This window comes from Girardinichthys multiradiatus, chromosome 3 (genome assembly GCF_021462225.1).
Source record: "Girardinichthys multiradiatus isolate DD_20200921_A chromosome 3, DD_fGirMul_XY1, whole genome shotgun sequence".
NCBI classification, from domain to species: Eukaryota; Metazoa; Chordata; class Actinopteri; order Cyprinodontiformes; family Goodeidae; genus Girardinichthys; species Girardinichthys multiradiatus.
This window is the reverse complement of record NC_061796.1, coordinates 5,079,803-5,093,395: the sequence shown is the minus strand read 5'-3', so window position 1 is coordinate 5,093,395 and position 13,593 is coordinate 5,079,803. Positions and strand designations below refer to the sequence as shown.

Sequence of the window (13,593 nt, the reverse complement as noted above, 5' to 3'; positions counted from 1 at the left end):
GCACAGTGGTACCATAGTCATCAAAGCAGATATTAGTACTTTTGGCAGTCTGACAAGGTGCCTAGAAAATGTAGGTTGATGGACGCCATGAAGCTTGTCAGCAGAGGGAGCCAGTGCTCTAAACCATTAGCAGATGTTATAGGTCCCCAAATCATCACTGACTGGAAACTTCACCCTGGACCTCCAACAACATGGATACTCAGCATTCACACTCTTTCTCCGTGTGGTGGGACGTTGGTTTTCAAATTAAAACTAAATTTTAGTTTAGTCTGAAAAGAGGATTTCGAAGTGCTTGAGCAACAGTCCTGTCCTTTTTTTTCCTTAACCCAGGTAAAGCATTTCTGGCATTGTCTCTGGTTCAGGATTGGCCAAACCAAATGAGTGGTACTGGTGTTTCCCATGTCCTGGATAGGTCTGTGTGTGTGGTGGCCCTGAAAGCACTGCTGCAAGCCATCCCTTCCTCAAAAACTATAATGTGCTTTGCTTCACAATCCTCTTAAGGTTATTGTGACTGCTTTTGCACTTTCTAGCTGACTTTTTCTTTCCACTAAACTTTAAACTCTTGTTGAGGTTTTCATTGGCTGTCTGCTGGACAGCTGGCAAGATCAGTCTTTACCACGAGGATGCCCTAACATACAATTTGTTTTAAAAATAATTTCTTTTTAGCCTTATGTTTTGACAAGGTATTTTTAAATTTTCATTAGCTGTAAGCCATAGTCACCAATATTAACAGAAATAAACACTTGAAATGGATCACACCTCATTTAATGAATCTAATCTGTATAGTATCAGTTTCACTTTTTGAATTGAATTGAGTTGAATTAACTTTTCAATGATATTCCAATTTAACAGGATACTCCTGGTTGTTCCAACATTAATAAAAGGCAGAGGATGTCCTTGTAAACACCTGACCTTTAACAGGTTGACCTTTGGTCAAAAGGCCAAATGACAATTATGGTCAGCTGGTGAAATGAATCAACAGGTTTAACATCTGTTGGACAACTTCAGAAACATTTTAATACTAGACTTGCAGAATCCCCCAAAGCTCTCTGAAAGAGTAACATATTAATTATTTTATTGAGACGTATGAAGGTTCTACATGCTGCAAAGACATAACACAATTTATTAAATATGACTGTACATAGAATTAAGTGACACCTTTTTGTCAATTATTGTCACTACCTCGGAGCTTTGTTTCTCTTTGTTCAGAGTCTTTGTTTGGTTATTTCCAGATTTTTTCATGAGCCACGTGGATTTGCCAAATCCAAGGTAGTTTAGGTCTCTAGGAACAGAATTTAATCTGGGAGCCTACACCCTTCAGTATTAATGAAAAGCTTTGAAAAATAAAAAAAAACAAAAACAAGCTATTGTTATTTTTTTATGATCTAAATTAGGTGAGTGAAAATCCTATACTATGACTCTAGGAGGCGCTGTTTCTTTTGTAGCCTGCACCTCAAATGTGTTGTCCCATGTGTCCTACAAACTTTATTCATGTATATGTAATATAGGTGAATAAATACATTAAAAAATAAACATGAAGATTTTTTATGATTTTGTAGGAGGTAGGTTAAAATCAATTTTGTCACGTTTTTATTTTCTGCGAACTCCTACCACATAATAAGAATAATCACATAAGAATAATCAGGGCTGACCTTCCCTCCATCCAGGACTTATACAGGTCTAGGGTTAGGAAAAGAGCTGCTAAAATCTCTGCAGACCCCACACACCCTGCACATAAACTGTTTAGAGTTTTACCTTCAGGCCGTCGCTACAGAGCATTGTTTACTAAAACCAGCCGCCACAGAGACAATTTCTTCCCCCAGGCTGTTTCTCTGATGAACATTTAATAGAGTACCAAACAACTGCACACTGAAATTGCAAACGCACTTTTGTATATTTAAGGACATAAAGATATATGCATAAATACATTTAAAAACCCAAAGAGCAAGTGTACCGGAGTCAAATTCCTTGTTTGTATGTACAAACTTGGCAATAAAGCTGATTCTGATTCGGGCCATGACAGTGTGAAGCATTCATAGCAACTCAATGAAGTGGGGATGTTTTACAAAAACCTGACTGTTTGTTTTTGTCTGTGTATATATATATGTATATACATATATATATAGTCAGTCAGTCATTTTCTACCACTTGTTCCATAGTGGGTCGCAGGGGAGCTGGTGCCTATCTCCAGCAGTCTATGGGCAAGAGGCAGGGTACACCCTGGACAAGTCGCCAGTCCATCGCAGGGCAACAAACAAACAACCATGCACACACTCATTCATACACCTAAGGGCAATTTAGAGTGACCAATTAACCTAACAGGCATGTCTTTGGACTGTGGGAAGAAGCCAGAGTACCCAGTGAGAACCCACACATGCACAGGGAGAACATGCAAACTCCATGCAGAAAGACCCCCAGTTGGGAATTGAACCCAGGACCTTCTTGCTGCAAGGCAACAGTGCTACCAACTGCACCACCGTGCAGCCCATATATGTATATATATATATGTATATATATGTATATATATACATATATATATGTATATATATACATATATATATGTATATATATATGTATATATATACATATATATATACATATATATGTATATATATACATATATATACATATATATATGTATATATATATATATATATATATATGTATATATATACATATATATATGTATATATATATGTATATACAGGTCCTTCTCAAAATATTAGCATATTGTGATAAAGTTAATTATTTTCCATAATGTCATGATGAAAATTTAACATTCGTATATTTTAAATTCATTGCACACTAACTGAAATATTTCAGGTCTTTTATTGTCTTAATACGGATGATTTTGGCATACAGCTCATGAAAACCCAAAATTCCTATCTCACAAAATTAGCATATTTCATCCGACCAAAAAAAAAAAAGTGTTTTTAATACAAAAAACGTCAACCTTCAAATAATCATGTACAGTTATGCACTCAATACTTGGTCGGGAATCCTTTTGCAGAAATGACTGCTTCAATGAGGCGTGGCATGGAGGCAATCAGCCTGTGGCACTGCTGAGGTCTTATGGAGGCCCAGGATGCTTCGATAGCGGCCTTTAGCTCATCCAGAGTGTTGGGTCTTGAGTCTCTCAACGTTCTCTTCACAATATCCCACAGATTCTCTATGGGGTTCAGGTCAGGAGAGTTGGCAGGCCAATTGAGTACAGTGATACCATGATCAGTAAACCATTTACCAGTGGTTTTGGCACTGTGACCAGGTGCCAGGTCGTGCTGAAAAATGAAATCTTCATCTCCATAAAGCTTTTCAGCAGATGGAAGCATGAAGTGCTCCAAAATCTCCTGATAGCTAGCTGCATTGACCCTGCCATTGATAAAACACAGTGGACCAACACCAGCAGCTGACACGGCACCCCAGACCATCACTCACTGTGGGTACTTGACACTGGACTTCTGGCATTTTGGCATTTCCTTCTCCCCAGTCTTCCTCCAGACTCTGGCACCTTGATTTCCGAATGACATGCAGAATTTGCTTTCATCCGAAAAAAGTACTTTGGACCACTGAGCAACAGTCCAGTGCTGCTTCTCTGTAGCCCAGGTCTGGGGAATGCGGCACCTGTAGCCCATTTCCTGCACACTCCTGTGCACGGTGGCTCTGGATGTTTCTACTCCAGACTCAGTCCACTGCTTCCGCAGGTCCCCCAAGGTCTGGAATCGGCCCTTCTCCACAATCTTCCTCAGGGTCCGGTCACCTCTTCTCGTTGTGCAGCGTTTTCTGCCACACTTTTTCCTTCCCACAGACTTCCCACTGAGGTGCCTTGATACAGCACTCTGGGAACAGCCTATTTGTTCAGAAATTTCTTTCTGTGTCTTACCCTCTTGCTTGAGGGTGTCAATAGTGGCCTTCTGGACAGCAGTCAGGTCGGCAGTCTTACCCATGATTGGGGTTTTGAGTGATGAACCAGGCTGGGAGTTTTAAAGGCCTCAGGAATCTTTTGCAGGTGTTTAGAGTTAACTCGTTGATTCAGATGATTAGGTTCATAGCTCGTTTAGAGAGCCTTTTAATGATATGCTAATTTTGTGAGATAGGAATTTTTGGTTTTCATGAGCTGTATGCCAAAATCATCCATATTAAGACAATAAAAGACCTGAAATATTTCAGTTAGTGTGCAATGAATCTAAAATATATGAATGTTAAATTTTCATCATGACATTATGGAAAATAATGAACTTTATCACAATATGCTAATATTTTGAGAAGGACCTGTATATACATATATATATGTATATATATATGTATATATATACATATATATATACACATATATATATATATTGTTTTATGTTTTTTTCACTGCTTTCTGAAAAAACAAAGAGAACAATTACCAAAACGTGCACCGACTCAGCGTGATTCAGATGTGTTACTTAATATTAATAATCCGATAAAATAAATAGTAGAATGAAAAAAAAAGATGCATTTATTGAGCTATGTAATGTCGGAAATTACTAATTTAGTGACTTCACATTCTCACAAGCAAAGCAATTTCCAATGGAAAATCTATCATCTATATGTTTTTTTATTTATATTCTGGCGGATTTCCATTTAGTCATATCCACAAATGTGCGAGTATACAGTGCAGTGCAGATGTCAATCAATACGGCCGTCTGTCTTTCCCAAGAACGATTAGTTTTCATATGTCCTACATTCTTGAAAGTAGCATCGAACTTGTTTCGAGGGGCCTCACGTGGCACAGCAGTCGCGCAGTGAAAATGGGAAAGGTTGCAATCATTTCTGTTGCAATTGCAGCGCTTTCAGTCCTGCTCGGGGAGAGGGTCCTCAATATAAGGTACGATGAGAATCAGCTGTGTTCTGTTCACTGCTTTGTTTTTTTAGATTTATGTTTGTTCAAACTATTTGCGGCATTCAGTGTAATTTTCTAGTGCTTAAACTCGACAGCAAAAGGCACCTTGTCTTCAGGGAAGTGCCTAACAAACATCTCCCCAACTGCATTACACTCAAAAACATAGGTAAGCAAAAAAAGCACCAAATGTTTCTGAGGCGTCTCTGGGGACATTTAAAGTAATGATGCATTATTTTCTCCTGTAGAACATGGGTCGGAGGATATAACCATTCTTGGCAATGGGCTTGCCTTCATCAGCACTGTGAGTATTTTAATTGGAACGCAGCCAAGTCTTTGCCCCCTGCAAAATAAACAGCTTTATAATATAATAAAGAAAGGTGTAGCAATCTGAAGCAAAGGTCATGTTATTTTTTAATCTCCTGACATTTATTATTGACGTAAGATGTATAATTGCATATATGTTTCTGATTACTTTATTGCTTTTTAAATATTTCTAGGGGCTCAAATTTCCTGGACTTCCAACCTCCGATGTGCCAGGAAGAATTTACACACTTGATCTCAAAGATCCTCATCTGAAACCGGTGGAGCTGCATATGCCAAGGAACTTTGATTTGGAGTCATTCAATCCACACGGCATCAGTGTATACACAGATCCAAGTGGTAAAACCAGTTATACTTCCTCTTTTTTTACACAAATGACCCCAGGCATGCTTGTGGTATTAAGGTATAGGGCTGAAAAAATATGATAACACTGGTGAGAGTTGCAATAACACGATTTTTGGTGAATAATTAGGAACTGATAATGTATTGTACTTTAAAAAGTTGCTTCAGGCCAATGTCTGTTGTTTTGCCAACAACGTACTTGTAGTTTCTTAGTGACTTGAGCACTTTACCTCCTGTTTAAGTTCTAAAACATTTTATGCTGCATTAGGACTGCACAATATCAGAAAGTCTTGTAATATTGGTAAATATTGCAATGATGATATTGAGTCTCTTTAGCATTTTGAGCAATGTCATTTGTGCTTGGTGTGAGCATCTGCTGTCCAACAGGCTAAACATTACATTGAATGCAAGTAAAATGCAAATTCATAACACTTTGGGATATATTAGCCAATAGTTATTACACTCAAAACAATATGAATATTGCGAGCACTGATGTTGTGATGACGATATATTGGCGATATATTGTGCAGCTCTATGCTGCATTAGCTACATGCCAGTAAATGTATCAACAGAGCGTCTGAATGCATTAGATTTCATTAGCTTAAACTGACTGCATTCTAAGCAGTTCTTTGCATTATGCTTATAGAGAGAGATTTGTAACATATTTTGCTTCCCTATTAAGGTATGTGTTTAAAACAAATGGCAAATATTTTTTCATCATAACGTTTGGTTTCAGCGCCTTTCAATAAAATACCAAAGGAAATCCCTTGGTGAAAAGTTTTCTTTGTTATTTGAAGGATTTAGTAACCCAACAAAATCTCTCCTTCTCCTGGTGCTGTGCCCTGCTGGTCAGCAGACTGAGAGAAGGCTCCTCCACTTTTCTATTGCCAAAAACAAAGACATATCCATCTGTTTGGTAATGTTTGTTGTAAAAAAAACAAAAACCCTAGGCAGTCATGCCTTAGACACAGAAGAAAAGAAGCAAATTGCACTTACCAAGGAGTCAATTTCAAAATTACAGTTAACAAGCTACAAGCTGCATTTCCGTGAAGTAGTCAAATGAAGTCACCTGACTTATGAAGCAGCTAAATACCACTTGTTATGATTGTGTTATTTTACAAAGAGCAGAATAGCAAAAAAGTATACAATTCTCAGCAATAAGCATGTGAAAATTACAGTAGTTTCAGTCTATTTATTGAAATCAAAATATTAGGGAATAAATGTGAATGTATTTTTATACTGTCCCATGTCTGGTTGCAACACTTAAAGATTTTTATTTTAAGTCTTCTCTTTTCTCTCTCACTCGCATTCTTAAAAACTTGGTTTGTCGTGTTCCTAATACATTATGTTCCTTGTTTTTTGTTTTTGTCAGATGATACGGTCTACCTGTTCGTTGTTAATCATCCTCAGTTCAAAAGCCAAATAGAGATCTTCAAATATGTGAAAGACGGTGCCTCACTGGTTCATCTGAAAACCATAAAACACGAGCTGCTGCACAGGTATCCATCTGAAACCAACTGCAATGTGTAATCAAGCCTTGAAAATGATCAAACTATACTGTTTTTGATCATAATTAAGACTATTTGTGAGTTTTTGTTCTTTGCAGTGTGAACGATATTGTTGCAGTTGGGGCCGAGAGTTTTTACGCCACTAATGATCACTACTTCTCTAACAAACACCTGAAAACCTTGGAGATTCTTTTGCTCATGCCTTGGACCAACGTAGTGTACTATAGTCCTAATGAAGTGAAGGTGGTCTCTGAGGGCTATCACTTTGCCAATGGCATCAATATGTCTCCAGACCAAAGGTGAGGGTTCGTGGCACTTGGCTACTTTTTGTTTTGGGGGGGGGGTGAGTGAGTTTCCTCATGGTTGTGATAATCCCTGTCCCCTTTGTAGGTATATATATGTGGCAAACATATTTAACCACAGTGTGAATGTGCTGGAGAAGAAGGAAGATAATACACTGACTCCTGTAAAGGTAAAAATCCTCAAACATGCAAACTTGCTGTACTTCTTTGCTTTGCATTTTAAATCCATCTTATTTATGTCCATTTGTTCTTCATCAGATTTAGCTAATTTTAAAATGAGTAATATTTGATCATTTGTTTGGATTGAAAATCAAAGTGAACTCCATTGTTATTGCTGAGGTCCAATTAAAATGCAGGAACTTAGGTTCTAAAAACGTTCTACTCTGTAAAGTTAGGATTCATTACAATTGGGTTTTTTCCTTAACTACAAAAGTCATTGAAATTTTTCGGATTGCTTAGGTCAAAAAGCAGTTTTTGTGTTGCGCAACAATAGCAGAGGTTACCTTTAACTCCCCAGTGGCAAATTCTTCTGTTTTCCACTGACTATAACCGTCTTCCGGTGAAAGAACCTTAAATTGCTGAGTGTCTCATTGCTATGGGTAGGTGCCTTTCTAGTGACATACGAAAACTGCATTAATTGTTTGCATTGTTACCTTTTCTGAAAACTCAAAATAAAGAACATTCGTCTATAAGAACTTGGGACAGCTGTTGAAAAAAGGAACGCTTTAATTTGATTTTCATTTCATGTAACATAATTTGTAAAGTATCTGCGCCCTTACAGATTTCTTCTGTTTTAGCTTTTTTTTTTTTTTTTTTGTCACACTTGAATGTTTTGGATCATCTAACAAATTTTAAGGTCGGAGAACCTGAGAAAATGCAAAAAGCAGTTTTCTAAGTCATTGAGGTGGGCTGTCCAAACTACCCTGCAGAGAGATTGTTGGGTGCCGAGCTTTGGCAGCAGTGAAGCTTCTAGGATAGACTGTACTGGGCAGCAACATTATCATGTTCAAGTTTTTGTTCAAGTTTTTGTTCATATATGCACCGTAATGTTTTTCGCAAGTTTAAAAAAGCATAATAAATACTAGTTGCTGTGCAAATACTATTTCAGTTCTGTTTGCTAACCATGAGCAACAATGAATAAGTTGTTGATATAGTGCTTTGTTAAAGGGCTACGCTGTAAAGTTAGGATTTATTACATTTGGGTTACAATTCAATGTTTTAGCAACTTTGAACTACTTCTGTTCAGCTCTTGTTTAAAATCTTAAATGCTACTTGGACTAAATTTTACTGTTCTAAACAGGTTTTCTTTAAAGCAGTTTGTTTCCATAAATAAAATAAAGGGGTTAGGGCTGCTGTGAATTGATCAGCGTCATCAATGATTTCAACAATGGAAATAACTTGACGTAAAAATCTTTTTTTTGCTGACATAATTCCCATAATTTAATCTTTTTATTTTCTTTTTTTATTCTTAACAAATGTTACTTTAGCTGTGTTTGTCCCTTTTTAATCCAGTCTGTATTTCAGCTCCAGCCATTGGCTGGCTCTGTCTGCACTGCTGTATCATAGCAAACAGAGTAACTGATCATTCCCTAATGAGCCAGTTTATAAAAGTTTAAAAGTTTTTTTCCAAGGTCCAGTTGGTCTAAAGTAACAGTAAGTTAAGAGATGATCTGTGATATTTGTTAAAAACTGCAGCATTGGAGTGGAGATGTGCTGCACAGAAGGGACCTGGAACTGATGAGCCAAAAAAAAATAATGAAGTAATAATTTTACCATTGTAGATTTTTTTGAAAAATCATATGTATTAATACAGCAGTTGTCAGGGGCGGCCTTATATAGGTTTCACAAATAAAGTGTCAGTTCAGAATAATATAACCCAGTGTAACTAGATCTAGTCTTTTTGCAGTTTGCATGCTTGAGTCAATCTAAGGTGGTCTATATTCCAATTAAAGCACTAAAATCACTATCAAAATAAATGTTTCCTAAGATGCAAGCTATGTGTTGTTGGATCTAGGATGAGTTATTTTAACCATTTTATAGTTTTAATTAGAGCTTTATTTTCAAATTCTATTTCACAAGTCAATATGTGAATTATCTGTGGACATTTTATGAGACCCTCACACATCTGCAAGCCTGAAAAGGTGTGGAAAACCATATACTACTGTTGAGAACAGAAGGTGTGCCCACAGGAAACAGTAATGGTTTTAGATAATACCTGACTAATCACAAAAAAAACCGTTTGATCACTTATTGGACTGCCAAAACACTCCTTGGTTATCAGATTATCCACATTTATTCATCAAAACATACACCTTTAACCTTTTGTCTCATTGTATATGATTGTTTATTAAATTCCATTGAAATACATGAGTTTACTTAATGCGTTAACGAAAAACAATTCAGATTTTCCTGTATGTAACCAGCCCACAAGAAAATATTGGCCTATTGTAAACTGTGGTCAGATTTGGATATGGTCTTGCTGTTTGTCTTAACTTTAACATAATTTTAAAAAAATGATCGTGCAACTTACTAAAGAGCTTTGATTGAATTTAATTGTGTGAATGCTGAAGGCATTTTTGTGTTTTTCTCCATTTTTCCCTTTTTTTCACCTAGTGTTGTGCCTTTATTATTATATTTTCAACAAAAATGTGTTAATATTCTCATTCTCTTGTCCGTTCTGAGAAAAACGGTCCAAGAATGACGTTGATAGCCCCTATGGTTTCCGAGTTATGGGCAGTAGTTCGGGAGCATGTGCCGCCATGTTATAAAGCCAGGCCATGATGAGACACAAAGTGAGGTGCTGCTGAGTGAGAAACAGCAGCTGTTGGGCGCTCATTAATTACCATAGCAACAGAACACAGCTGCCAATGAACTTAAGTAACCTCTGACAGAGAGTGGCTCTGAGGCTGAGCTCAGGCCAGAAGTGACCTATGAGTGATCACAATAAGTCAGTCATAGCTGACAACCAAACTAGACTTTCAAAATAAGACCTACACATACTCTACAAAATAAAAGCCTTCATATTTCACACAGCAATAATTGCAGCATTGGTCTTAACACTATTGCTGGGACTCTGTGATGGAAATGGATGTACTTTATCCTTTCAAAATAAACTCACTGATATTTACAAAATAAAAGTCTCAACATTCCTTAGTTGGGGCCTGCCACAGTAATGAAGGGAGAACAGTGAGTGGCTTGACTCCCATGCCATTGCCTGGTGGCACCTATTACTACACATCTCTAAACTGGACTCTTTATTTATTGGCGACTTCCAGAGCAATGCAAGGATGCGTGATTACTGGTGAAACAAGAACAGGTCTAGATAGACATCTTAACCTTCTACCCTCAATCATGATGCACACCGTTCTGTTGCTTTGGTTCTGCACCTCAGCCCCACAACATTTGGCTCTGGTCCAAGAAGCACGCGCCAAGAGTACTTCTCTTAACATCAGTCAGACATTTCATATTAATTTTCTAAGGAGTAAAATGTAATTGATTGAGGGAGAACAAGAGTCTCTGTCAAATTACTCATTAGTTTTATTATCATTTGTAAATAGACTTACACCGATGCCTAGAAATGCAGAACAAAGTTTATCCATTATCTAATTAGGTCTTTTATGGTTTATTTACAGAACAATTACGTAGTTTGAGGTTTGCTGGCAACCAGTCTAAGAACTGTAGTTTTGAGGTCTGGAGAACATACTTCTGAAACAATACACTCCAAAATAATATATTGTTCTTTGAGCTAAAATGATTTGCTCAACAGTGTGCAAATGTGTTTAGTTTTTCTTTTAGCAGGTAAAGTAAATGCATACTACAAAGTTATCACTCAGTCAGATTGATGTACATTTATGCAACACTGTTCACCTTTCAAAAAAGGCAGTGGCATATGACATAAAACACTATTTTGCAAAAAGCATTTTGTCTATAGGAGGAATGAGACTGAAAAACACAAAAATACAAGTTTTTAAAATTTTCTAATAGGACTAAAAGCTGGCAAAGTTAGACTTTCTAAAACGAAGATTAACCATCAGTAAAATACGTTGATGTTACAGGTTTTAACAGATAAGATGTTACTGGGTGTATAGTAATATTTTTGTTTGCTCAGCAGTCTGTGGCCTTGGGTTCACTTTGTGACAACATTGAAGTAGATCCTAAAACCGGTGACCTTTGGATGGGCTGTCACATTAATGCAAAGAAGCTTTTCCTGTTTGATCCCAAAGACCCCCCGGGATCAGAGGTTTGTGTTGTCATAAAAGTAGGAATATATCAATATTTAAGGTTTTTATCGTCCGCTAAGATGTAATGCAGGGGCTCGTAGTTACTATTTATTACTTCTGATTATGTTTTGTATGTTTACAGGTCATCCGCATCCAAAACATCCTCTCGGATCAGCCCGTGGTGACCCAGGTGTATACAGATGATGGTGGTGTGCTCATGGGCTCTTCTGTGGCTGCTGTCTATGGGGGGAAGCTGCTCATAGGGACCGTGTTCCATAAAGCATTGTGTTGTGATTTAAAATAGTAAAGAGAAGGTGTTTTAAGGAAGATGAGCCGATAAAATAGAAATCAAGATGTACCTCTTTTCTTACTGGGTGATGATGATTTGTAAGGGCGATATGATGCGAGGCTTGTTTCTTACAATTTATGTTTATTATAAATGTACTTAACAGGATCTGAAAAGTTTTACATGGGTTGTTTTATTCGGTTTAATTGCTGTGGTGATTTTTGCAGCCCCCTTGAAAAAGAAGGTAATCATTCATAGGAGGCTAGCTCCTTGGTTTAATTCACAGCTGAGTACTTTAAAGCACAATGTTAGAAAATTGGAGAGAAAATGGCATTCTACACACCTAGGGGATTCCTACTTAATCTGGAAAAATGGCGTACTGTTGTATAAAAAGACACTTCACCAAGCTAGAACAGCTTATTTCTCATCATTAATAGAAGAGAACAAGAATAATCCCAGGTTTCTCTTTAGTACAGTTGCTAAACTTCCACAGAGTCATAGCTCTGTTGAGCCATCCATTCCCTTAGCTCTTAGCAGTCATGACTTTATGGGATTCTTCTTAAATAAAATTTATTCTATTAAAAATAAAATCTTTGACATACTCCCGAAGATGATTACTTCATCCTCAGCAAGTGAGACAACATTGGAAATAACTGCAGAACCTGATCTGTGTTTGGACTGTTTTGATCCCGTGGAGCTTCCTGAGTTATCAGAAATATTAGCTTCATCTAAACCTTCAACTCGTATGTTAGACCCAATCCCAACCAAATTATTTAAGGAAGTGTTCCCTCTGATTACCAGCCCCATTTATAATAATAAAGTTAAAAAACCTTGGTGTTATTTTTGACCAGGACATGTCATTTAAATCCCATATTAAACAGGTTTCTAGGATTTCCTTCTTTCATCTCAGGAACATTGCCAAAATTAGAAATATCCTATCCAGGAGTGACGCTGAAAAACTAGTCCATGCATTTGTTACTTCAAGGCTGGACTATTGTAATTCTTTACTATCAGGATGTCCACAAAATGCAGTTAAAAGCCTTCAGCTGATTCAAAATGCTGCAGCAAGAGTTCTGATGAAAATTAAAAAGAGAGATCATATTTCTCCTATTCTAGCTTCCCTTCATTGGCTCCCTGTTAAATCCAGAATAGAAATTAAAATTCTCCTCCTCACTTATAAAGCCCTTAATGATCTAGCTCCATCATACATCAGAGATCTGATTGGTCCATATGTTCCTAACAGAGCACTTTGTTCTCAGACTGCAGGTTTACTGGTGGTTCCTAGAGTCTCTAGAAGTAGAATGGGAGGCAGATCCTTTAGTTATCAGGCTCCTCTCCTGTGGAACCAACTCCCAGTTTTAGTCTGTGAGGCAGACACCCTGTCTACTTTTAAGGCTAGGGTTAAAACTTTCCTTTTTGATAAAGCTTGTAGTTAGAGTGGCTTAGGTTATCCTGAGCTATCTCTGTAGTTATGCTGCTATAGGCTTAGACTGCTGGAGGACATAATGACCACTTTCACACTTTCTGTGTTCTTTTTCTGTCTCTGTTCTCTCAAACCCCCAGCCGGTCGTGGCAGATGGCCGCTCATACTGAGCCTGGTTCTGCTGGAGGTTTCTTCCTGTTAAAAGGGAGTTTTTCCTCTCCACTGTAACTACATGCATGCTCAGTATGAGGGATTGCTGCAAAGTCAACGCCAGTGACTGTCCACTTCTCTACATGCTCATCCAGGAGGAGTGAATGCTGCAAG

At 37.4% G+C, this 13,593-nt stretch overlaps 1 protein-coding gene across 1 annotated transcript; it reads left to right on the top strand.

Moving 5' to 3' along the window:
- Positions 1-4,732: 4,732 nt before the first annotated feature.
- Positions 4,733-11,918, top strand: LOC124865883 (serum paraoxonase/arylesterase 2-like). The gene is made up of 9 exons (XM_047361375.1): positions 4,733-4,852; positions 4,963-5,033; positions 5,113-5,168; positions 5,365-5,527; positions 6,903-7,029; positions 7,137-7,337; positions 7,429-7,510; positions 11,452-11,580; positions 11,703-11,918. Exons 1-9 carry the CDS (start codon positions 4,776-4,778, stop codon positions 11,862-11,864), a joined length of 1,068 nt encoding a protein of 355 aa, XP_047217331.1. The 5' UTR covers positions 4,733-4,775; the 3' UTR covers positions 11,865-11,918.
- The last annotated feature ends 1,675 nt before the right edge of the window (positions 11,919-13,593 follow it).

Coding starts and splice junctions, on each gene's coding strand:
- LOC124865883 (XM_047361375.1), top strand. CDS start 4,776: ATGGGAAAGGTTGCAATCATTTCTGTTGCAATTGCAGCGCTTTCAGTC. Junction 7,030..7,136: donor AAACACGAGCTGCTGCACAG/GTATCCATCTGA, acceptor TGTTCTTTGCAG/TGTGAACGATATTGTTGCAG. Junction 7,511..11,451: donor ATACACTGACTCCTGTAAAG/GTAAAAATCCTC, acceptor TTTGCTCAGCAG/TCTGTGGCCTTGGGTTCACT.